General features: G+C 39.2%; 3 protein-coding genes across 8 annotated transcripts in view; 2 read left to right on the forward strand and 1 right to left on the reverse strand.

Annotated features, from left to right (window-relative positions):
• LOC115763390 (histidine decarboxylase) overlaps window positions 1–23,180 on the forward strand; it is a 92,659-nt gene that overhangs the window by 38,391 nt on the left and 31,088 nt on the right. The window lies entirely within an intron of this gene.
• On the reverse strand, window positions 296–22,376 carry LOC115763365 (probable nuclear hormone receptor HR3). Of its 4 annotated transcripts, none has more exons than XM_030705905.1 (9): window positions 22,247–22,376; window positions 2,524–2,751; window positions 2,245–2,413; window positions 1,991–2,160; window positions 1,813–1,916; window positions 1,106–1,252; window positions 791–1,034; window positions 583–733; window positions 296–518 (listed from the first exon to the last, which is right to left on the reverse strand). In XM_030705905.1, the coding sequence occupies exons 1-9, from the start codon at window positions 22,374–22,376 to the stop codon at window positions 398–400; spliced, it is 1,464 nt and encodes a 487-aa protein (XP_030561765.1). In that variant the 3' UTR covers window positions 296–397. The 4 variants fall into 4 exon arrangements, with proteins under 4 accessions (XP_030561765.1, XP_030561782.1, XP_030561773.1 ...); XM_030705922.1 differs by having other exon boundaries at window positions 1,991–2,154; window positions 2,263–2,413; window positions 22,259–22,361; XM_030705913.1 differs by having other exon boundaries at window positions 1,991–2,154; window positions 2,263–2,413; window positions 22,247–22,361.
• Window positions 3,507–4,344, forward strand: LOC115763473 (proteasome subunit beta type-6-like). Its single transcript, XM_030706061.1, has 2 exons — window positions 3,507–3,620; window positions 3,677–4,344. Exons 1-2 carry the CDS (start codon window positions 3,594–3,596, stop codon window positions 4,313–4,315), a joined length of 666 nt encoding a protein of 221 aa, XP_030561921.1. The 5' UTR covers window positions 3,507–3,593; the 3' UTR covers window positions 4,316–4,344.

Raw genomic sequence — 23,180 nt, forward strand, 5'->3', positions numbered from 1 at the left:
TGGTTTTAACTCTGTTTTTTTCTCTTGCCTAGAAAAAAGTATAGATAATATTTTTGAAATATTTTTCTTTTTTTTTTGTTTTGTTTTGTTTGTAGCTTGCTTTATGTAATTTTAAGTGAGTCCTCGGCCAGGATCACATCCTTGGTTGTATGCTAGCTTAAATGATGATAAAGTTGGTTTTTCCTTTCTGTTGTTGCTTGTTGTTGTTGTTGTTGTTGTTGCTGTTATTGTTGTTGTTGCTGTTGTTGCCGCTTCAGTCCTCCAGCTGCAGCTGATGCACGGGTGATGTTGCAGTTGCCGTTGCCGCTGCCGTTGCCGTTGACAATATTTCGAGCGGACAGCCGGCAGCAACATCTGCGACAGAACCGGTTGACGTATCCGTAAAAAGCGGCTCTGGTTATGTCAGATCCTGTTGTGAATCTATTGAGAATAGCTCCTTGTATAGTGCTGGGAATACAACATTCGGATGCTGTTGCTTAAATTTGCTCAACGCTTCCATGTGCAAAATCGAAATATCGCTGCGAAATGAACAATATTACAATGAGGTGTCATACATAGAGGGAAACTCTGATTTTAGCTAACCGGAAATTGGGTATATTATTGAGGAGCGTGTCCAGCACGGTCACATCGCCCTTGAGCGGCGCATGATTCGTTTCCAGCTCCTGCCGTATTGCATTCATGCTCAGATTAAAAAGCCTCTGTATTTCCGTATTGCCGCGCACTCCATTACGTTCTAAAAGGAGTTCATTTCAGTTGATGGGAATCGAATATATATATGTGGTACACTCACCTGGCCAGAGCAGCACTAGACTCTGATATAGCGCCAGTTCGGTTTCAGTCAGTTTTAGTTCGGCTATCGATTTAGCCGTTTGGAAAATGCGCGACACCAGACGCATCTCATCCGAGTCGGATGTGTAGAATGCCTCCTGCGGCAGCATCACATCGCCATACAGCACAGCGTTCTGTGAGAGATCTAGCAATCTGGACATGCGAACAATCGCCAGCTCGAATGAGCCCGTCTTCAGCAATAATATCTGCAAGGATCGTCCATTTAGACCATTTAGTTCAATCGCATATCAAAGAGATATTTGGTTCTAGAGCTCACCTGATCATCCTGACTGAGGCGCATGAAGCCCGGTATTAGCTTTGCAAATTCGATTATATTCTGTATCATTTGTGTCAGCTTCTCGGCGCAGTCCAGCCAGAGCTCCTCTTGACCCAGATTTTTGTAATAGAGTATGCGTGATAGATCCTACATTGAGAGAGTATCAAATATTGAATGTGTATTTTTAAATGTACATATACTTTAAGAATTTTATAGCATATTAAAAACTAATGACCTCCCTGCTTCAATTGAAGTATACAAAATATACTTATGAATCCATAACAGAAAATATACTTGAGTAGGTTTTGCTTGGGTTCCCTATTCACTTCTACTCGATACCAATCGCTGGCACAGCTAAAGGTCATTATAATTTTGGCATGAAATGTATATTGCATAGCAGGGGACATCTCCGAACCCATAAAGATGTCTGTTTCTATGTTCTCTCTGTTCTCTTAGTTTCTCAAGACCAAACTGGGCATTTAGCTATAGTTTTATTATGCTGCTTGTAAATGAGCCAAACCTAATCAAGCTCGCAGTACTATATAGCTCTATAGGAAAACTAGCTAGAAAAATATATTCTTGTAGATCTTGCACTTCTTGCAAAATCTACTCTCTCAACTACTTTGCAAAGATCTCTGTTGGCATCAAATTCTCTGCCGTGCTATATCCAATTTGATTCGATAACTTTTAGTTGCCCTTTAACACACCTGAGGCTTTCGGAACATGTCATGCACAGATTCCAGTTTGGTATTTGTGTTTGCATGCGCCTCCGACAGGGTTTTGATTAGCACATCGTTGATATCGCCATCCGCTTCAAAATAGAAGAGGGAATATGCATTATTAAACCGACTGCCTAGATTGTTATTGTAGGAGATCGTGAGATACCATGACTTATAAATTCGGGATCGATCATTGTACTGCGCGGCTCGTAGGTGGTGCTGTCCACGTAGTCGGCCGATATATCGTATTGCATGGTCTGCTGGGGCGTCACCGAAGCCGAGTAGCCGTAGGGACTGCCGTAGCCGACCTCGTTGTTGGAGTAGCCGCCGCTGTAGCTGTGAAAGAAGGGCAGAAGACCCATAAATACAAGTAGTGTATTCAATATTTGACCAATGTCTGGGTAAGCATCAATACTGCACCTGTTGTAGTTGTTATGCTGCAGCTGATCGCTGCTAGAGGGCGTTTGTGTGTCGTACACGGAACTATCCGGTGCCGCGTCGCTCTGGGCGCGCATCTGGGCGCGATGGAAGCGGACCTCGTCCTCGACCTTCTCGCGCTGCTTCTTGGACATTCTGCCGAATTTTACAGCTGCAAAACGAGAGTAGAAGAAAATTACTTAAGAATCTATCTAAAAGATTGGTTTTTTTTTCTGTTTGTGTGTTTGTGCACTGCGGGCTTGTGGTTTGCCTGCATCATACCATCACGACTCATTCCCAATTTTAGGCACTTTTGCAGTCTACAGTATTGACAGCGATTCCGATTGACGCGGTCCACAACGCATTGCTTGTTGCGCGGACACTGATAGTTCACCACGGAGCTCTGCGATCGCCGGAAGAAGCCCTTGCAGCCCTCACAGGTGATAACGCCGTAATGCACGCCCGATGATTTGTCGCCACAGACTTTGCATGGAATTATTTCAATTTGAGCTGCAAGCAAAAAGAATTTTTTTTTTATCAATTAGACATTTTAATAATCTCTTTAAGTAATTGAGCGTAAAACTAGTTCAAATGTGGCCTTGAACTAGCTTAAAAATGCATCGATTGTGGATTTAGTGGGGTTTCCAATATTAATTGGGATTTTATTTAGAGAATATAACTAGTAATATATTTGAGTATAAGATTTGTTAGTTCCCAATCGAGGTCTCAACGGTTCGGTTCATGATTCGAAACAACCTTTCCGCTCATAGGTTCGCTTCGTGAATCAGTTTTTGGTTCATACCTTGTTTATTCATATGTCTTCAAAGTTTTAATTAAATAATTTAATCTATTATTTAGAATTGCCTGCCATATTGAAAAATTTAATCTCCATCCCAAATTGATCCATGAAATGTGGTTAGATAAATCTATTGATCGGTTCCCAAATTATTCATGCCTTATGGAATCGAGTCTTTTACAAATATTGTTTATGTAATGACACTAAGATAATAAATCACCTGATTTCTGCCTAAGATTCGTTATTAAAAAAAAAAAAACAGAAAGCCTTTTGCCCTTTTACACGACCCAGAAAATAATCTTCAGTTATATTTTATGTGAACACGATCATAACTCGGGAAATATATGTGCTATAATGCTTAAATTTGGTATATAGCGTGTTTATACAAAGCCATGATAATAACAGATGAAAATTTGGTCAGACTCATAATTATATGAGCCTTATGCCAAACAGAATCGATCTAGGTCTCATATGAAAACATGTAATTTGAGCCTAGTCTTATTTATAATTTTATACGTTTTGTAATTAGTTTAAGGCATTCCACAAACACGAAACAATGGACAATAGCGACTATTTTGGCGGCGTAAGTTGTCGCCCGGGTATTGCATTGATAGATTTCTAGAATAGTTCAACCCGTAGACCACAATTATCGCCGTTGAGTTCGATGGAGGCGTTGTTATGGGCGCCGATTCGCGGACTAGCTGCAGGACATATGTATCGAATCGATCGGCCGACAAGCTGACACGGATTACGGACCATATATACTGTTGCCGGAGCGGCTCCGCCTCCCAGACCCAGACACTGGCCAACACGGTCGCCTACGCGATGAACTACTACGAGTGCAGCATGGGCGAGCCGGCGCTGGTGCGCGATGCGGCTGTCCATTTCCGGAACAAGATCTACGATTCCCGCCAGACCATGATGGCCAGCATCATTGTCGCCGGCTGGGACAGACGCCACGGCGGCCAGGTGTACAGTGTGCCCATCACTGGACTCATGGTGCACGAACCCTGCGCCGTTGCCGGTTCCGGCGCTGCCTACATTCAGGGCTTCGTCACCGCCCACTACAGACCCGGCATGCAGCAGGCGGACACCGTCGAGCTGGTCAAGAGCGCCGTCCAGCTGGCCATACAGCACGACTGCAGCTCCGGCGGCATCGTCCGTGTTGGCGTCATCAACGAGTACGGCATGGACGCGTGTGTCTGCTGTGACAAGGATCCCGAGATGGTCAAGTATGCCAACACACTTCTGTGGAATCTTGAATTCGGCATTTGGTGATACCTTTGAAATCTTAGCTTGTGTCTATATTATAGACTTTTATATTATCAACCGGAGTTTCATATTACTAGGGATTTTGTAGGTTTCCTTAGCTGTATGCTTGGAAATATTGCATATATTTTTTATGGTTAGATAAACTGGGGTTTCTCTCAATTATTGGACATTGAAATTTGATGGTTTATTCAGCTGCATTATTTGGAATACTACATATATATTCTATATATATTTCGATTCTTATTGCAAGCTTAACTTTTATAGTTTCTTTAGAGGTAACTCTCTAGTCAAACGACCTATCCAAGCCTAGAACAAAGGCCAACTGAAAATTTGAGTTTCCTAACATATTGAAAAAGTTCGCAATATAAACTTTTCTTCTATGCGTTCCCAAATTGAAGTATATTCAAGAAATCTCGAGTTAGTTCTCTTTTAAGCTATTTGAATTATTATTCAACTATCAATATATTTTTTGCTTTCTTGCTTCCTAATCCAATTTTAAAGGTTTATCTAACCTTTTTATTCTCTAAGGTATTATTATTATTTGATAATTCATATTCATATATGTATAATTTCCATTATACCAAACTTGCCAATCTTCTTAAGAACATTTTATATATGCTACATTCTAGTCTTTACATTTTTAATTGTTGCCTTTCGCAGTGCAGTTCATATTAGAAATCCATTTAGATAAATCGCATTCAACTCTAAATATGTTGTTAGATAAGTTAATTTGGCAAAAAAAAGAGAAGTAAAACGGGGTTCAAATTGCTTTGAACCATTTTACAGGCTATTCAATTGTAGTTCGCAGTTGGGGCAATACTTTGTTCCGGCTGCTGCCAACTGCTTGTTGGCCCTGTGGTCGGGGCTAATTCAGAGCCTATTAACTGTAGCCATATGGCCCGTTGGCCCATAGAGAGCCATGCAAATTGAAGTTCTCGTGGCAAGCGGAATTTGCCACAATGCGCCATTAGGAATATTAGTTGGGTTTAGTAGGTTGTCCATTGTCGTGGCAGAACAATGCCAACGCGCCGAAGAACTCAGTACTTATTACGCAATAAGAATGCACGCACTGAGAAAAATAAATGGTCAATTGTTTTGAACAACAAAGCCTATGAAAAGCCAATATTCAACCGAATGCATGCTTTTAAAATGTTGCATAAAATATATTCTATATTGTATAGGCAAAATTTTATATAAAAATTTAATTTATTTACATTTTTAAAAACAACTAGAAAATTTTTAAAGTGTATTCACTTTAGTTTAACTCACATTTTAATTATTGTATACACACGAAAATTATAATTTTTTGACAAATTATTATTTGAATATTTTTCCGCTTCAATTAGAATATTAGCCAGTTTTTTCGCTCTGTGTAGCCTGGCATAAAGCGTATTAAGAGTACCTTAAGCCACTTGTTTTGCCTAGACAATGGCACAAGTTGCTGCAGTGCAAGTAAATTGAGTGCATGTGTGTGTGTGTGTGTGTGTGCGTGTGCGACAGACAGCGACAGCTGTTGGGATTCCCTCGCAGCATGCAACAATCCTTTTCAACGCTGATGATGTAATTTCTTTAGCGGCAAACAAAGAGAGCAGCAGACGCACAAAAACCGTTGATCAACTGCAGCCAAAGACTCGCACACACACACACATACGTACGCGCACAAAGAGAACTGGTTCTAGGCAGCGCTTTGATGCTGCAGACTGGGCCAAGCAGAGTTGATTATAAGCAGCATCCGCGCGGCCAACCCCCCACCTCCGCCCAGTGCACTTGCCTTTATAAGCGAATCCGCACTGCCGCTGTCGCGGTCGCTGCTGCTGCTGCTGCTGCTGCTGCTGCTGCCTGGCACCGCGTATTGTGTAATCTAGCGCTTTGCGTATTTACCCACGAGGATGAAAGATGCGCGCTGAACCGAAAGCAGACAAACACAGACGAAGCAAGCAGCGACGCAGCGGCAGCAGCGGCCGCGCAGCAGCAGCAACGCAGCAGACAGACGACGTCGTCGTCGCTGTCGCAGTAGAAAAATGTGCCAAGCTGCTGACGTCGCTTTGTTGTTGCTGCTGCTGCATTGGGAGAAATGTGTGACAGTTGATGAGCGTCAGAGCGAATGAGTAAGAGACGTCTGTATGCATGTGTGTGAAATGTTTTTCAAGTGTCAATGAACTTTTCCAACACGGCAGTAGCACACACGATAATACAAATCATACAACACTCGCACACACACACACACACACACACACACACACACAGACGCACAGGCATCCAACTGATTCTGGTGAGTGCGCGTTGCGAATGAAATAACAAAAACATATTGAAAAGAAAGTGCTGCTCTTTTGCGGCGCACTCTTTGTTCTTAAGCATTATCGCTCTCTCCCTCTCTTAAGCGGCGTGCATGGCGCGCTCTTAATGCCGCGCTCTTTGCCTGCCATTGCAATTGCAGCTTAACGCAGCGCTCAGTGCAACAGACAGTTTTTGTTGTTTTTGTTGTTTTTTTCTTTTGGCTATTTTCAAATGTGTGTCGTCACCAGCGGGCTGACTGCGGCGACAGCGCGCACGGGGTGGACGAGGCGTCGTTTGGCTGCTGTCAGCGTCGTCGTTGAGTTTTTTGTGTGTTTTGTTTGAACATCGCTTAAAGCGCTTTAAAGTTGTAATTGTAATGTTCTCAGGCAAATGCGAAAAGCTTTGCGAGCTGTTAACCAAAATAAGTGAGCACACACTCAAACAGACACATGACGAAACATACTGACAGACACATTCATATGACAGTAAATCTTTATCTTTATCGGCTCTGCTGGAGCTGTAAATGTCTGTGCGTGTTTTTGAAGGCGGATAAGCAGAACATACATGTCTACATGTATGTGCATATACACATACACATGCAATGCTTATGTTTGCTCGACAACTTAACCGTTATGCAGGCACATAAATATGCAAAAAACTTTTTCTTCTTCTTATTGAGCTGCGTGTGCTTTTGTGCTTTATTGAAACTCGGTTCTAACTGAAAACAGTTAAAGCTTAAGAGCTTTTCAGAACTAATTAAAGAGAAATGCGAAATGCTCTTAGCATATGCATACAAACAAGCACGTACATGTGCCTTAATATACATATATAGATACATATGTTTGTGTGTGTTTATACGCACTTGCATATCAGGAAACAATGGGAAATGATGTTTCCAAATATTTGTTCAATTCAAAATTAAATAGGTAAAAGTACTCGCACTCACACCTCGTTATTATAGAATGTTATTTACCATGGCACAATGAAAGGTAAATACGACGTTGACATACTTTCAAAATGTGACAAATATTTGCCAAAAATTATTTGTCAGCACGAGATATACTTGTGTATGTACATATGCCCATATATACAATGTATGTGTGTATGTATTTGCCTACCTTTCCGACAACTCCGTGTATCAGAATATAAGAACATACATAAAGGAAATGTTGCTTTTGTTGACAGAAAAATGCTGGGCAAAGGGTTAAATTTCTTGTTAAAACTCTTTGTTAAAGTTCAAATCTTACAAAGTATGCTTAGTCGATGTTTTTAAGCATTCGTCTAACTGTACTTAGTCTATATATATATGCGGTTGAATCGGAACACTATAAGAACACTATAACTGGAACTAGCAATGCTCTATTGCCTGAAAATGTAGTCTTTCTGTGAGAAAAACATTTGTTTTCCAAAATTAATAGTTTTTATATGCTTCCAACATTTGAAGAAAAGCTTATGAACATTTTACTGCTATATAATAACATTCTCACAATATATTTCGACTAAAACTTCTTCGATTTTTGGCATATTTCAAGTTTTAAAAGTAGTTTTGCTCTATCGAGAATCTTCCCATCATTTCTTTGTTTGTGATACACATTAACTTATTGTAATTTACAAAATTCTATTTATTTGACTATTATTTAGTTTTTAGTAATGGCTATATTACTAATATTTTATATTATTTATTTTATTTTTATATGCAATAACTTTTATTATATTTATACATATATTTATCTTATTTTTTGTATTTATCATTTTATATTATTTTTAAATTTTTATAATTATTTTATTACCTATTTTATTATATTGATTTATCTTATTATCTATTTGTTGATTACATTTCATCAGAACTGCCCATATAAACTTTTATTTTTTATTTGTTTAACATTATGCATTTAAGATCTCACAAAAGATCCTAATTTCTGTTGCAGACTCATTAAGTTATTCAAGCCCCCATGAAAATCCATTGATAATTCCAATTGCTAGTTTTTCACAATGAAATTAACGCATAAATTGACGAAGTGCGCTAGAGCGAGAGGGAGAGGTGGGGAGAGTGGGGGAGAGAGAGAGAGAGGCAGCACAACAGCCAAAATAACGCATACGCACCATATGCACAGGCAGCAAAGCAAGTAACAGTTAATTAACTGCTGCTGTTGCTATAAAAAAAACAACAACAACAACAGCAAAAAAAAAAGCGCGCCGCAAGTGCAAACCGCAATTTGCCAACAAGTTTTCCACGGGCCGCATAAACGATAATTTAAACGCTGTGCAAAAATGCACAATAAAATAAAATTCTGAATGGGCCAAAAAAAAAAAAATGAGAGAAAAAAATAACGCACACACATGCACACACACGCACACATGGCAAACAAGAAAACGCGAAAATATTTTTGCATATGCAATTTATTTTGCCTGCCAGCGGGATTTCTTGTCGCCCCGTCCCGCTCGCACACGCCGGCTCGCGTCCCGTCCCGCTCTAGCGCCTGGCTGCAGCAATAACCAGAAGTCAAAATTAATATGTTCTTCTTTATTGCAAATGCAGGCAGAAAAAAAGTAAACCGAAAGAAAAAAAAACAAACGTACAACGAAAATTAATATGCAGCGACATGTGCGAAAAAAAAATGCGCCGCAAAAGAGATAAAAACAAAAAATAAATAAATACAGAGTAGAGCTGCATGTGATTTGCAGTTTCGGCTGCTGCTGCTGCTGCGATCAAATAAAATAATAATAATAATAATAATAACAACGGCAACGGCAAAAACACAACAGCAACAACAACTGCATAATAGCAGCAGCACCTCGACTGGCAGAGCACAGCGAGAGCAACAGAGACGCAGCGTCAAAAGAAGTCGCAGTCGCAGTCGCAGCGCTGCCCGGCTGCCCGTTGCTCGCTGCTGTAGCTGTTGTTATTGCTGTTGCTGTTGCTGTTTCGCTGCTGCCTATTGCACAAGTTGTCACGAAGCAATACGCTCGGGTGGCGCGGCACGAGCGCAACATTCGCATTCGCAAAAGCAGCTTCGTAAGTGGGTCAGCGAGCTGTGGGGTCAATGCACCGCCTGCCAGTCAGGCAGCCTGAACTCGACTGCTGCGAGAGCGCGCATTGTGGGGAGAGTGAGCTCATAATAATAATAAAACAGCGCCAACTCACAACTTTACACACACACACACAGACGCTAAGCGTCAGGCAGACAGACAGCTTTTATAGCTGCTCTTTGCTTAAACGCGCGCTCTTTGCTTATGCATGTGTGTGTGTGTGTGTGTGTTTGTGTGAAGCGCGCGCTCTTTTACTGCGCTGCGTTCTTTGCGCCCAAGTTAACGTGCACACGTTAAACAAAAAAAAATAGTTAAAAACTCGTTTGCCAGCAGCTTTCACAAGTGAAAAGGGTAGGTGGCGGGGAGCAGACAGCAGCCAAAGCCGGCTGGCGGAAAGAAATACATACATACATACATATAAAACAAAATGCCGTTAGAGAGCGGCATTAGCATGTTGTTGGCATGGCTACGTAATGTTGGCGCTTTCTTTTTGCTCACGCGCATTTGCATATGCACACGTGTGTGTCTGTGTATGTATGTGCGTGCTAGTGAGTGTTGAGGAAGACGCCGTTAGAATTTGTAAAGAGCATCAAATTCATTCACGCTGCTCCGCTGCCCCCCGCTGCTCCGCTGCCTAGCTGCCTTGCTGCCTTGCTGCTTTGCTGCTCATTCTTAATACAGTAATAGTAATCAGCAGCAGCAGCAGCAGCGGCAGCGGCAACATTATAATAATATAATTTTAATTTACGCTCAGTTATGCCAAAGTCACAGGCCTAACGGTGCTTACCAGTCAATGGCCTTTTCTTTTAGCCTTTTTTGCTCTCTGCTTTTCTCAGTTATTTTTTTTTTTTTGGCAGCGACGTCGCTGACCAACGCAGGAATTTTTTTTGTGTAATGTTTACATTTCGCACTGTTCTGCCCCTCCCCCCATCCGTCAAACTGCTGCCCGCTTCGTGCTGTTGGCAGTTGCTTTTGTTGCCAACAAAGATCTGGCTCATACTTTCACACACACACACACACGCAGAGGGTGAGGGAGAGAGAAACATAAATGTTCTTTTGGCCAAAAGTTGATTGACCCACGAAATTCCCGCAACAGCCCGTCACCATATGAAAACGGGCAACGCAATCGACAATTTCACAAATGATGTAATTTATAAGCCCCCATCTTAACTGATCTTTTCAGCCGGGTTCAGTTACTTGTTGCACCCTCCCCGCCCCCTCTTTAAGTGCACATTGTAACTGTTAAATTTCAACTGTTGTTGCTTTGTTTTGCACTTTTTGTTTTGATTGCAGATGAGTGTACCACATGACGTATGCTTCATGTAGCTCGAACAGAAAATCACGTATACGCCGCACGTGACAATGAAAGCTGAGCAAACCGCTGCATGTAACTGCGTGTGTGAGTGTGTGTGTGTGTGTGTCTGTGAAACATTTTCGGACATGTGATTCATTTGTCAGAAATTTCTCTGTAATTTTTTGCAAATCAATTGAAATTTTAACTATATTTTTCCGTATTGTAGGGCATGTGGGGGAATATTCATTTCAAAATTGAAGAGTGATTGAAGAGAGCCTGTAGAAACTGTTAACTGTTTGAAAAGTTGTTAGTCTTCGATTTTAGAGGGATTTTCTGGCTTGCACCAGTATTTTCCATTATAAGCTAACGAAGAGAATTGCTTGAGCTTGAGCTGTCTCTGAGCTGATATTATGTGTTGCATTTTTTTTAAAACGTTTTATTAATAATTGCTAGATTGATAGTATATAGTAATATAGTTATACTTATATAAAAATATTGTAAAAGAATATTAAAATATTATAGTATAAATGCTGCTCCATAGTTAAGACTCTTAGAGGCTTTATTAATATACTTTTCTGGCAAATTTCTTGTATGTCTCCTATTTTAATTAGGACTCGGTTCTCCAATAACAAGTCTTTTCGCATCTATCTAATGTCTTGAATCTTTGCATAGGCTCGTCTTTCTCTGTCGGGCAGGATAGATATCCTGACGTTCTTGTCGTATATATATCCATATTAGATAGTACTGTATAAAGCAAGGTTTTTTAGTTTTTATCAGTTTTTTAGTCTTTATCTTTCTTGATCTTTCTGCCTTTTAATGATTTCCTTGTTATGACATTTATACGAGGACATTAATACGAGTTTGTTTTCCACATTGTTCTCACACGTATTTACATATCATTTATATTTCCATTTATATAGTTTAAACTCCAAACTTATTCAGCTTAGTTGTAAATTTGTTCAGCTTTAGCTCACATAGAATCCAACTACTCCGTAGATACCATATTTGGTTACCCGAATACCTGCACGAATTTAGATATCGAGTGCGCGTTCTATTTCTATTTCTAATAAAAAGTATTAATAGACTAAACCAATATATAATAATCATCTTAAAGGCATTGTGCAAAATATATATTAAAAATATTTCGAAATAGTTGTGAGTACTTTTGTGCAGTTATTTGGCGGCAAATGTAAATATGCTGAGTGAAAAGTCTGGAGCGCTTTTCCACACAAATGACATCACTTGAAAAGCGTTAGAACTTTTGAAAAACCACAAGCCAAAAAAAAAGAAGAAAACGCTGGAAAAACCCTTTGGCTATGCTAATGCAAAGCGAACGCAACAATGCCAAATGCTTGGCATAGTACAAAGTGCAGAGGCCCATAGATAACATGTGTGTATATGTGTGTATGTGTGTGTGTTTGTATTATGTGTATGTGTATGCATATTCCCCTAAAAAAAAGTAGGCCTATGCATTATTTATGCACGGCTTCAAATGCAACAGCGTCGACATAAATGAAACTGAACTCGACAACAACAACAAAATACCTTGACAACCTCAAAAGCCACACACAAAGCCACGTAAGTTGACTCTTTTTAGCGTTTCTTTGCGCAACTCGCAACAACAACAACAACATCAACAGCAACAACAACTGACAGCAACAACAACATTTGCACTTAAACAGCCAATTATTTATGTTTTTTTCCTCTAGAACACAATTTGGCCAAAAACGCAAACGAGATTTTCTTTATATTTTTTTTTTCAAGTTCCCAAGTTTTTAACTAACTGAGTAACTAACTAAGTGACTTGTTGTTTGTTTCTTTGGCGCAAAATTCTTAAAGAAAATGCAATATGCGGCATGGCAAAGTGGCCAAACGAGTTTTTCCAGCCAGCGCCTAATTGATAGCGTTTTTTTTCTCGTATTTTTTCCATTTTTCTTCTTCTCTTTTATTTTTTTTGTGTGCAGACAGAACGAACTTAGAAACAACGCGGCGTATGCGCAATTTTGTTACAATGAATGCCACAGCAGCATCAATTGTTGTTGTTGTTCTTGTTGCAAGAGTAAAAAACAAAAACAAAAACAAAATTTCTGATCTCTCATCCGCCCCGTTGGCCGACGCCGGCGTCGCCGCTGACGTCGCATGCAAATTGTAATCACAAAACAGAAATCGAGTTGCAGAGCCCAAAAGCTGCACAAATACATGCACATATATATTCGCCTATGTATGTATGTGCATGTGCATATATATACTATGTACAACATGCATATATATGTGTGTGTGCATATATATGTGCAAGAGTCTAACAACAACAACAACAATGTCTATAAAATACACCAACTAAAAGGCATTCATTTTGTTTTTCTACATTTTGCTGTTGTTGTTGTTGTTGTTCTTATTGTTGTTGTTGCTGTTGTTGCTGTTGTTGTTGTCGTTGCCATCGCTTCCATCATGCAACTGTGCGCACTAATATCCGTCCTTGGCTCGTCTGTTCAACTTTGTCCCAGTTTTTCGCATTTGTTGGCGGCGCTCGTTCGCCTCTAACTTGTCGGCGAGTTGCATTTTTGTGTGTGCAGCGCACACAAACTACCAAATATACACACACACACACACACACACACACACACACACACACACACACACACACAGACACACTCTACACTCGCAGCTCCAACAAATATATTCGTCTATTTCATTTGGCGCGACTCGCATTACCCAGTCGGACCCAATGGCAAGTTTGGCTGTCTGTTCTTCTACTTCATCTTCTTCTTCTATTCTAATTAATTTTAATCCTAATTAGGCTTTAAAAGGCAAACATAATTATGGACAACCTCATTTGTAGCCTAACTAGAACCCGTAGAATTATATATTAAAAGCCACACATTATTTAAGTTTAAGTAATTAAATATATGCAAACTGTTCTGCTAGCATTCTATTGTCAGGTGTGCATGAAAACTCTTGTATTTCTCACATGCTTTTTCATGTGGCTTACTTTTAAGGCTAAGCTTTCATCTGGCTACAATTTACAGCTAGGCTAGCGCACTTTATCCATATCAATAGCTCAATTAATTCAACTCCATGCAACGGGTATTTAATTTTCGCTGAAAGAACGCGTTCTGCATGCATTCTTTTGTCTTAATACCTTAATGTTAATGCCTGTTTTTCACATGCCACACACAGCTGTCAAGTCGATTATTAATATACCCCAAGGCAACTTCCCTATACCCAAAAGAAACCTCATTTCAGGCAACTAAATTCCTAACTAAGCAGCATTTCTCTTAGGCATGGTCCCGCTGGGTGGCTGTGCGGGTCGTGGCTGCATTGTGGGGCATATGCAATCTTTTATTTGCCACCCATACACACAGCTCTAGGTATCTGTGTGTGTGTGTATGTGTGACAAGCTCACGCACATTAAGTTCTATGTGAGAGTTGCATAGATAAGATACGCAGCAGCAGCTGCTGTGGCTGCTGCTGCGTCTTGCTGCGTTGCACTATGTGCGGCCCCGTGGGGGCCACTGATGCATTGCATTTGTCTGGCCAGATAATTGCTAGAATAATAATATTGCATATGCATATATCAATTTTATAGCTACTTTTTGTCTGTTTCGCATTTTCGCATTTTCGCATTTCCAAAGTTTGTTTAGAATACATGAATTATTTCGACAGGGCAATGTGTTAGGCACATGAATAGTCCTTCTCTTTCTCCATCTTTCTCGAACATTGCATTTTTCAGTTCTGCTTTGTAACGTCGACTTTGTCTTTGCCTTAATTCGAGCTTTAGTTGAGTTAATTCTTGCATTTCTCTTCTTCTTCTTTTTTGTTCCGTCTCTTATGTATATTCGTAAACGTTTCACTGGCTGCATCTAAATACTTGAATATACTTTGTACTTATCTAATTCGAGCTAGCTTATTCTATATTCTTTCTTTCTTCTCTTCAATCTTGCATACTCCGTCTCTTACATGTATTCGCAAACGTTTCACTGGCTGCTTGTGTTAATACATGAATATGCTTTGTACTTGTCTAATTCGAGCTAGTTTATTCTTTACATTTTCTGTTATTAGTTGAAGCTGTTAATATAGAGAATTCTTAAGTACAGCTCATTCAATAGCCTGTAATAGTCTCTCGCGTTGTAATGCTGTAATCGCTGAGCTGCCAGTTCTTCTCTGGGCTGAGCAATAGCATTGAAGTTGTGGCCTTATGACACACATTTGTGGTTAGCTTATCTCATGCCAAGCTAAATACTTCATATATAAACTTGCACTTTTTCTATATATACATGCTATACGCATGAATGTTAAGCCTAAGAAAAATACAACTATAGAGAATAGCGCTAACAGATAAGTGCAATTGACAATCCTCTATCAAGCCTCTATCATTAAGCAAAGTCTGAACCACTCAAAGATCGAACAGAGAGTCGCCAATTCAAGGAATATCCTTGATATTATCGAGCGAGTATAGTTTTCCAATTGTATATTTGGGAGAATGGAACTGAAGAATCGCGCGTGCCATATACACAAATTTCTATCCATCCAATAAGTGAGTAATACAGATAACCCATAGATAGGTATGGCTGTGCTTAGGCTTAAGCATACAGAGAAAACTATATACATACATATGTCTGCTGTTGCTTATCTTTACGACAAGTGCTACGAGGCATTAGACAAATATTTCAACGAGTTCAATGACCTTTTCACACTTAAAACCAGCATTGTATACCTTAAGTTCTAACGAACAGGCTAGCCTGACTAAAATGGCTGCTTGGTAAGATTAAACAGCTGAGTTTTGGATGGGTTAGTTATTTATCGTAGTCTTCAGGTTTGCTTGAACAAATATTAATTTAATCTTTTTATTCAAACTGAAGGTTTTTAATTATAAGTATATTTTCCTTTTCCCTATATCTTTCATTATTAATGACAATAATTAAGATGTTTTCAGGCCTTGTAACTGGAATTATTCAGTATTTCGAGAAATATCAATTTATAATTATTATCATTCTTATTTGAAGAAATGTAAGGAAATCTTAACCCTATAAAAAGTTCTCTTCTTTTCTTCTTGAGGGTAGACAGTTTTTCCTTTCGGTACAGCTAGGGTATTCAGTTTTTATTATAATTCTATGCCTTGCTATGCTTTAAAGTTGATATCTTCATTATAATTACCCGTCGGTAATGTCTGGCCGCAAAACTGAATGCAAATTTCCATAATTATCGTGAAAGCAAAAACAATAAAAACTAATGTGGTTTCTGCATTGTTTCTGGGACAAAAGCGAATGAACTCGCCCGAAATAATAAAAAAAAAACACCCAAGAACAAGAACAACAATCCCCAAAAATCGCTCCATTTGTTTGCAAACAACTCGAACTTTTGAAAAAAGAAAAAAAAACACACACAATATTTGCCTGGGCCGTAAATCCATTGGAATTTCCATACCAAAAAAAAAAAAAATGTTTATATTTATGTTTTATGAGGGTGGAAAAGAGAGCGAGAATGTGTCCAGTTTTCCCAGTCGCACAGCCAACACATTACAAGCAGCTGTCAGAATAATGCAAATATTCACTTGTTCCCGTTATTCCAACCCTGGCAGCCTCCCCCCACCCTTTCGAATATTTGAGGCATTTGCTAAACATGCGTATGGCGTGTAAATAAAAATCAAATTAGCCGATTAACGGGCCGACGAATGTTGGCCAAAAGGCAAACGACAATCGGCAAAGTCAAGTGGCTTCTGGAGCTTTTGTAAAGCAATTAAAAGCGCAACAGCAAGAAGAAGAGAAGAAAAAAACGGTAAATGGATATTCACGCAATAATTGACAAAAGCCAAAACACAAACAATGGGCCAGGTGCACTGCGAGAAATTAAAGTGTTGAATATAACTATTTAGTTGCTAGTCTTTTCAAATGTATTATACATATTTAGATTAGTAGTTAAATATTTCTCAAAACATTTCATCATAATTAATTTTGCCTTTCATTAGAAGTTTATTAAATTTTTTGGCCAGTGTAGCTCTGAATCCAGCGCCTATTGTCGAAGGCGTGCAAACTAATAACACAACTAACGCAACTCTCGCTCTCGCCATCTCTGTCACTCTCGCTCTTTGTCTTGAAGCAACGAAGCTCTTTCACTCGCTGTCTATAAAATTTATGCGTAAATAATAATTTGAGCTGCCGCCGCTGCCGCTGCTGCTTGCTGCTGCTGCTGCTGCTGGAGGCGCAGGCGGAGGCGTCGCCAAGCCATAGAAAGCATCGTGCTGTATGAGTGTGCGTGTGTGTGAAAGCGAATTCGAGTGCTGCCAAGCCGCGCGCTCCACCCACCACTTTCGGCGCCCAGGCTGTCCACTAGCATGTTGTAATGTGCGTTGCGATGACGTCGACGCGTCAACGCTCCCGCATAACAACGAGAGACGCTCACACAAACACACATGCACGCACGCACGCACGCACGCACGCAACTCACGCACTCCCTCTCTCGCACTCTCTTTGTGCTTTCTTGTCTGCTTATTTATGTGTGCGTGAGTGTGTGTGCTTGCGCCTATGTGCGTGTGGATCTTTTCGGGTGAATGACCGCCGAAAATTAAATTTTTTGTCGATTTTAGACTTTTACTATGTTGACGTTGATGATGATTGTGCCGTTGCTTGCCAGCCTTTTGACGAAGCTCGCGCTCACACAAAAACTGAACGAAGAGAGCAGCAGATACAGCTATAATGCGCTGCTTTATAGTTTAGAGCGTGGCGGCGTTCGTACTATCGCGCATACATTTTATGAATGCGCGGGGAGGTGGGTGCCGGCTGGGCAGCAGGCAGCGACCTGCAAGCTCTGTACGCGTATGTGAGTGTGTGTGTGTGTGTGTGTGTGTGCCTAGACTACACAATCAGCAAACGCAGCGCAGCCATTTCACTCAGCAGCAGCAGCAACAACAACAACGAAAACGTTGAACGACAACTTTTTTTTTTCGTGCGCTCTTTTAATTTTTTTCCGCTGCAAGGGCCTGCCTGTGCGCATGCTGGGCAAGGGGCGCGAGCGGGCGGTACGTGCGATCGCCAGCCACTTTCAACAACGAGTCTTTCGCTTTTTTCTGCTCTTTCCTTTTTTTGTTGTTGTTGTTGTTGTTGTTGTTAATTTTTTGGCCGCTTTCTGTTTACGCCGCATTTCTTTCACTTTGTACCGTACTATCTGTTTTCTGTTTCTGTTTCACATTTTATTGTCGTCGCACTCTTCTTTTTTCTGTTTTTGTTGTTGTTGTTTTTGTATTTTTATGAAGTACCGAGTGCCAAATGCCGAGCTACGAGTTGCCTGTTGCCTTTTTGGCAAAACTCAAGACAACTCAAAGTGAAAATTTCAATAAGACAATGTTGCCAACGTTTTCTTGTTGTTGTTGTCGTTGTTGTTGTTGTTGTTGTTGCGTTTGCTGTCGCGGAAGTCATAAAGGCAAATTGCATGCATATTTCGTTGAGTTTTGCGGGCGCAGCTTGGGTCACAATCCCATCCCCCTGCCCTGCCCCTGCCCCTGCCCTAGCTGCCCGCCCCGCCCACTCTCAACTCTTGTGCACACGCAACGTGCGCAGCAGCTAAATACAGTTAAAGTGCCTGCTTTTTGTGTCTTTTAATTGCTCGACTTTATTTCTTGGAAAGGTGCAAGTGGGGGAGCTGGGGTGGGGGAATTTGAAAACAAAGTGAGAACAAGTGACAGCAGAAGAAAAGCTGCATTTGCTTATCCACGAAATAATACGTGGAAATCTTCCGCATGAGCTCTTCAGATGATAAGGGATCTACTAAGGTATATTTTGTATATATGTATATTCTACATGTAATATAGATGCGTTTTTGTCTATGCTTAAGCAAATACAAATACAAATAATGAATGACTAATAAATATTAAACAAATAAGTTAATATGCTATTAAATATCACAAAATATTTGGTAATGCGTGGGATTAACATAAAGATAAAATCTCTGTGTCTGATTGAGAAGGAATTTAGTTAAAAACCAATCAAAAAACCAAGGCCTTGAACCCCTTGGGGCTTAACCATTTTATATGATGCTGTTAGTGATATCTAAATGCATTTAACTAATCTAAAAACATGAATTAACATTGACAGTCAGTCATATTTTAACTAAAGTATATTCATAAACCATTTAAATGGCATTCAGTCGCATTCTTAATAAACTATATATATGAAACATTTTAGTAGATAATCCTTGAGTATTGTATTAATCAGAGAGGCTCCAAACGAAGCCTGTCCTTGTCTGATCTGATCAAAAAGATACTTGGAAAAAGTATCTAACGTATATTCGGTAAGTTTTAGAATTTCTAAAATATTCTCTAAATATGTTGCATGTGATTTCTGAGCTCTATAAGACCCAGTTATATATTATAAGTTTTATGGAACCTGTTTTCCGCACAGTTTATAGTTGGCATACGCTTAAACAAGGGCATCAAAAGTCTAATAATAGGGCTTGGGGTCAGAGCACGCAACATTTTCGGTTTGATTAACACGGGATTGGGGTCAGGGGTTACGGAATTGGGGGCTGCGGGGGTGCTTGGGGTTGAAATGGTCATTTCTTGGCCATTTCCCCAGCCAAAGGTTTCTCACTCTCGCTAAACACGGCGCTTGCGGTCTGGCAATTAAGATTTATGACGGGCGTCCTGGCGTTGATATACCCCAGCCCTTCCTCCACCGCAGCCCCTCTCCAAACAAGCAAAGGAACAAAAATTGTACGCATTAACCAACAAAAACCGAAAAGCCTGACAAATGCTCATTATTCATTTTGGGCCGCTGACCCCGTCGTGAGGTCAAAGAACGCAAACCTCCGCTGATAAGAGACTGGGTGCGTGGCGAGACGGGCGGGGCGAGGTGGGATGGGGTGGGGTCGGGTGGCAGGTCTGCGATTTGTGTGCAATAGTTGCAGCAATTGTTATTAATATATTTTTAATAATATATATGCGCATGCATATATATAAATAAAATTATGTAGATATGGCGAATGCATTGAGCCAAAAATAAACTCAATTTGCCAACGCAATCGAAAGCATCGTGTAAAATACAATAAAAAAAAAAATAAAGAAAAAACCGTCAAAATGAAAAGAAAAATTGCCAACAATTGGGTGTGTGTGTGTGTGCGTGTGTATAGCAATTCATATATTTATATAAATTTTTATGTGCAGCCAAAAAAATAAACAATATTTCTTTTTGTTGGCATTACAATATCGCTTTTTATTGCTGGCGCGCGAATTTTAATTTGCAAGTATTTGTGTGAGAGTATTTGCACCTATTTACAGCTGTATGTGTGTGTGTGTGTGCGTATCTGTGAGTCAGCTATGAGAAAAGGGACTCTCTTTCGATTGGAGGCTTATTGAAGGTGAATAGTCAGCAAACTGATTGCCATGTCGAATTAGTTTAATTGTTAATGCAAACGATACACTGTGCGAAAAAGAGACAGCGACAGAGGTAGAGAGAGAGAGAGGTAGAGAGAGAGAGGGAGAGAGTTTCGTAATGTGTTGCGTCTTTATTCATTTACGAATTTCATGGATTTCCCTACAATAATTCCGCTTGAGAAACTCAAGTCTCAAGTGACTTTCACTGCCAACAGCGGACGCGGCAGCAGCTTAATTTATTTCAACGCTGACCAAACCAAACCAAAACGAATCGAACCGGCGACCAGCGACCAGCTAACCGACTGACTAACTAACACACAAATTATATCATTCAAGTCTTTCGACTGCAATTGGTTTAGGGTCTGTTATTTGGCCTGCAAAATAATTCCCAACTGCTTTTAGCTTCTGAGAAGCCACATAGCAAATTTGCTAGCTCTAGCTCAGTTAGTTGTCGAGTTCAATTAGTTCACCTAATACCCTATAATTATTAAGTGATAATCTATGGCTGACTCGTATAGGTTATTTGGGAGCTTGGCATTTCCATTTGAGTTGTGAAGTTGTGTATGCCTTTACGAGTACAGCATCAAGATTACAGGGTATGTTGGGTTCAATCATAAAGTTTCTACTGGTAATTACTGAAAGTTGAATTATCATTTGAAATGTTAACAATATTTGCTGATGCGTAAAGTTTGTTAACAAATTACATTTACAGACTAAATATTTACCAAGACTTTTCTTCATATTCCTTTTTTTAATATCTTCCAACTTTTCTTAAATATATTTATGCCGTCTATATAGCTTAAAGTATTCCATATTTAAAATTTTGAATAAAAGTAAAGATTTTTCAACATACAGCTATCAGGGTTATTATAAAAGCTTAAGATTTTCTGATCAAAATATTTGCCAAAACCTTCTCATATAAGGGATATTTTATATATATATATACGGATAAAGTTTGTCATTTAAGGGGTATCTGTAGCTCGGAAAGTTGACTTTCCTGGAAAAATAAAATGTTAACCAAATTAAGATAGTTGTCACTTGAGGCCTAGATGCTTGGCCCTCAGTTCCGTTGAACATAAATAATTCCAAATAGTTAACAGTTCCTGAAAATGGCCAAAACGTGCCTAACTGTAAGAATATAGCTGATCATAAATTTATATTTGCCATATACCTTGCACCTTGCTCCATCACAAAGCGAGCGAGTACTCATAGTTGAGGTGTACCCCAAAATTTGCAGCTTGCAATCATGTAAGTGTGCTATAGTAGACTAGCAAATACCCTGCACCTACTTCTACCAAAAGCTGAAGCAGCTCGAGCTACCTAATCAAGCATTTAGCAAAGATTTATACTAGAGCTTTATATTCGTTACGAGAATTTGATGACTCTCGTAAAGCCCAAGAAATTCCAAATTTCGATATCGATTTTTAACGCTTGCTTGGGTATAGCGCAAGTTATCGATTATCGGAAACGAATGTATATATATATATGAAATCTTGAAAATCTCCCTAATATTCTCATTAAATATTTTTGTGCCTTAGGTCTAAAAAGTTGGATTTTTGGATCCTTGAGGCGTCCAAATTCCCAAGCAAATATCTTAAAATCTTTTTAAAAATAATGTAAAAAATATTTTCAAAATTTTCAAAGATTATTTTTAAAATCTATTAAAAATATATGTATATTTCTAAGAAATTTTTTAAATGATTTGAAATTTTGTAAACAAATTTTTAAAATTCTTAAAAAAATACTTTAATTCTTTTACCCTATATATTTGGCTTCTTTTTTTTTTGAAACTTGAGCCCACATATCTCCCTGTACTAAATATATATTATTAGTTCATTTAAGACTTGAGTTCATATATTTCAACAAAAGCTGGGCATATTCCAGGCAATTTTCAGTAAGAGATTCGTTTTGGAAAACCTGCTTAAAATGTCATATACAGCTAGATATTGTAGGGTATGTGGCGCGTGGTTACCTTTGATTGAACCGCTTGAATTGTTTTGTCCCGCCGGCGACTGGACGTTGCTTTGACCGAGGTTGTTGGCGTGTGCTTCCAGTTTCGAAGTGACGCTGCTCCACATGTCAAACATACGTTGCGTATACATAATTAAAAAACGTCTGAGCGCCTGCCACCAAAACTCTGTTTATTGTTTATTGTTTTATGTTGATTGTTTGTCGTTGAATGTTATTTAAATGCAGCACGAGCAACACGCACACACACGCGCCCAACTACTGCATAGCCAGTTGTGTGTGCGTGTGTGTGTTCGTGTGTGTGTGTGTGTGTATTTGTAGCTGTGTGCGTATGTATTAGCTTAATACAATTGTTGCAGCAACTTTTTTCAGAATATTGTTAATTTTGTTTTGTTGTAAAGTAAACGCTTTTGTTTGTGGCTGAGCGGGGCGCATACAAATTGTATTTAATATTTTTGTTGTTTTTTTCTTTTTATTGCACTTTAAGAATTTTTAAATATTTGTTTTTTTTAGTTTTTGTTTTATATGTGAAATTACTAATATCACAGTGGAGGGGGGCAGGGGGGCGTGTTTTATTTAACGCTGCTTTTGCTCTGCTTTTGCCAATCTTTAATGTTTATTTATATATATATATATATGTGTGTGTATATATGTATATATCTATTAGCTATATATGTGTATATATATATATATATGTATATATATTGGTTTGTGTGTATATATAATGTTCTAACGTTGTCTTCAGGCCTGTAGGTACTATAACTTGTGTGTTGAAATCTGATTAATGCTTAAGATCCGCTGCTGCTGCTTTTTGTTTATTTTTTTTTTTAATAATTATTATTATTATTATTATTATTGTTATTTTGTTATGCTATTTAACTATTTAATAAGACACTTGTTCGCGTATATTTTAGATAGAAATTGTTTGGTTTTTTTTT

This window comes from Drosophila novamexicana, unplaced genomic scaffold, assembly GCF_003285875.2.
Source record: "Drosophila novamexicana strain 15010-1031.04,08,12 unplaced genomic scaffold, DnovRS2.1 tig00000008-arrow-pilon, whole genome shotgun sequence".
NCBI classification, from domain to species: domain Eukaryota; kingdom Metazoa; phylum Arthropoda; class Insecta; order Diptera; family Drosophilidae; genus Drosophila; species Drosophila novamexicana.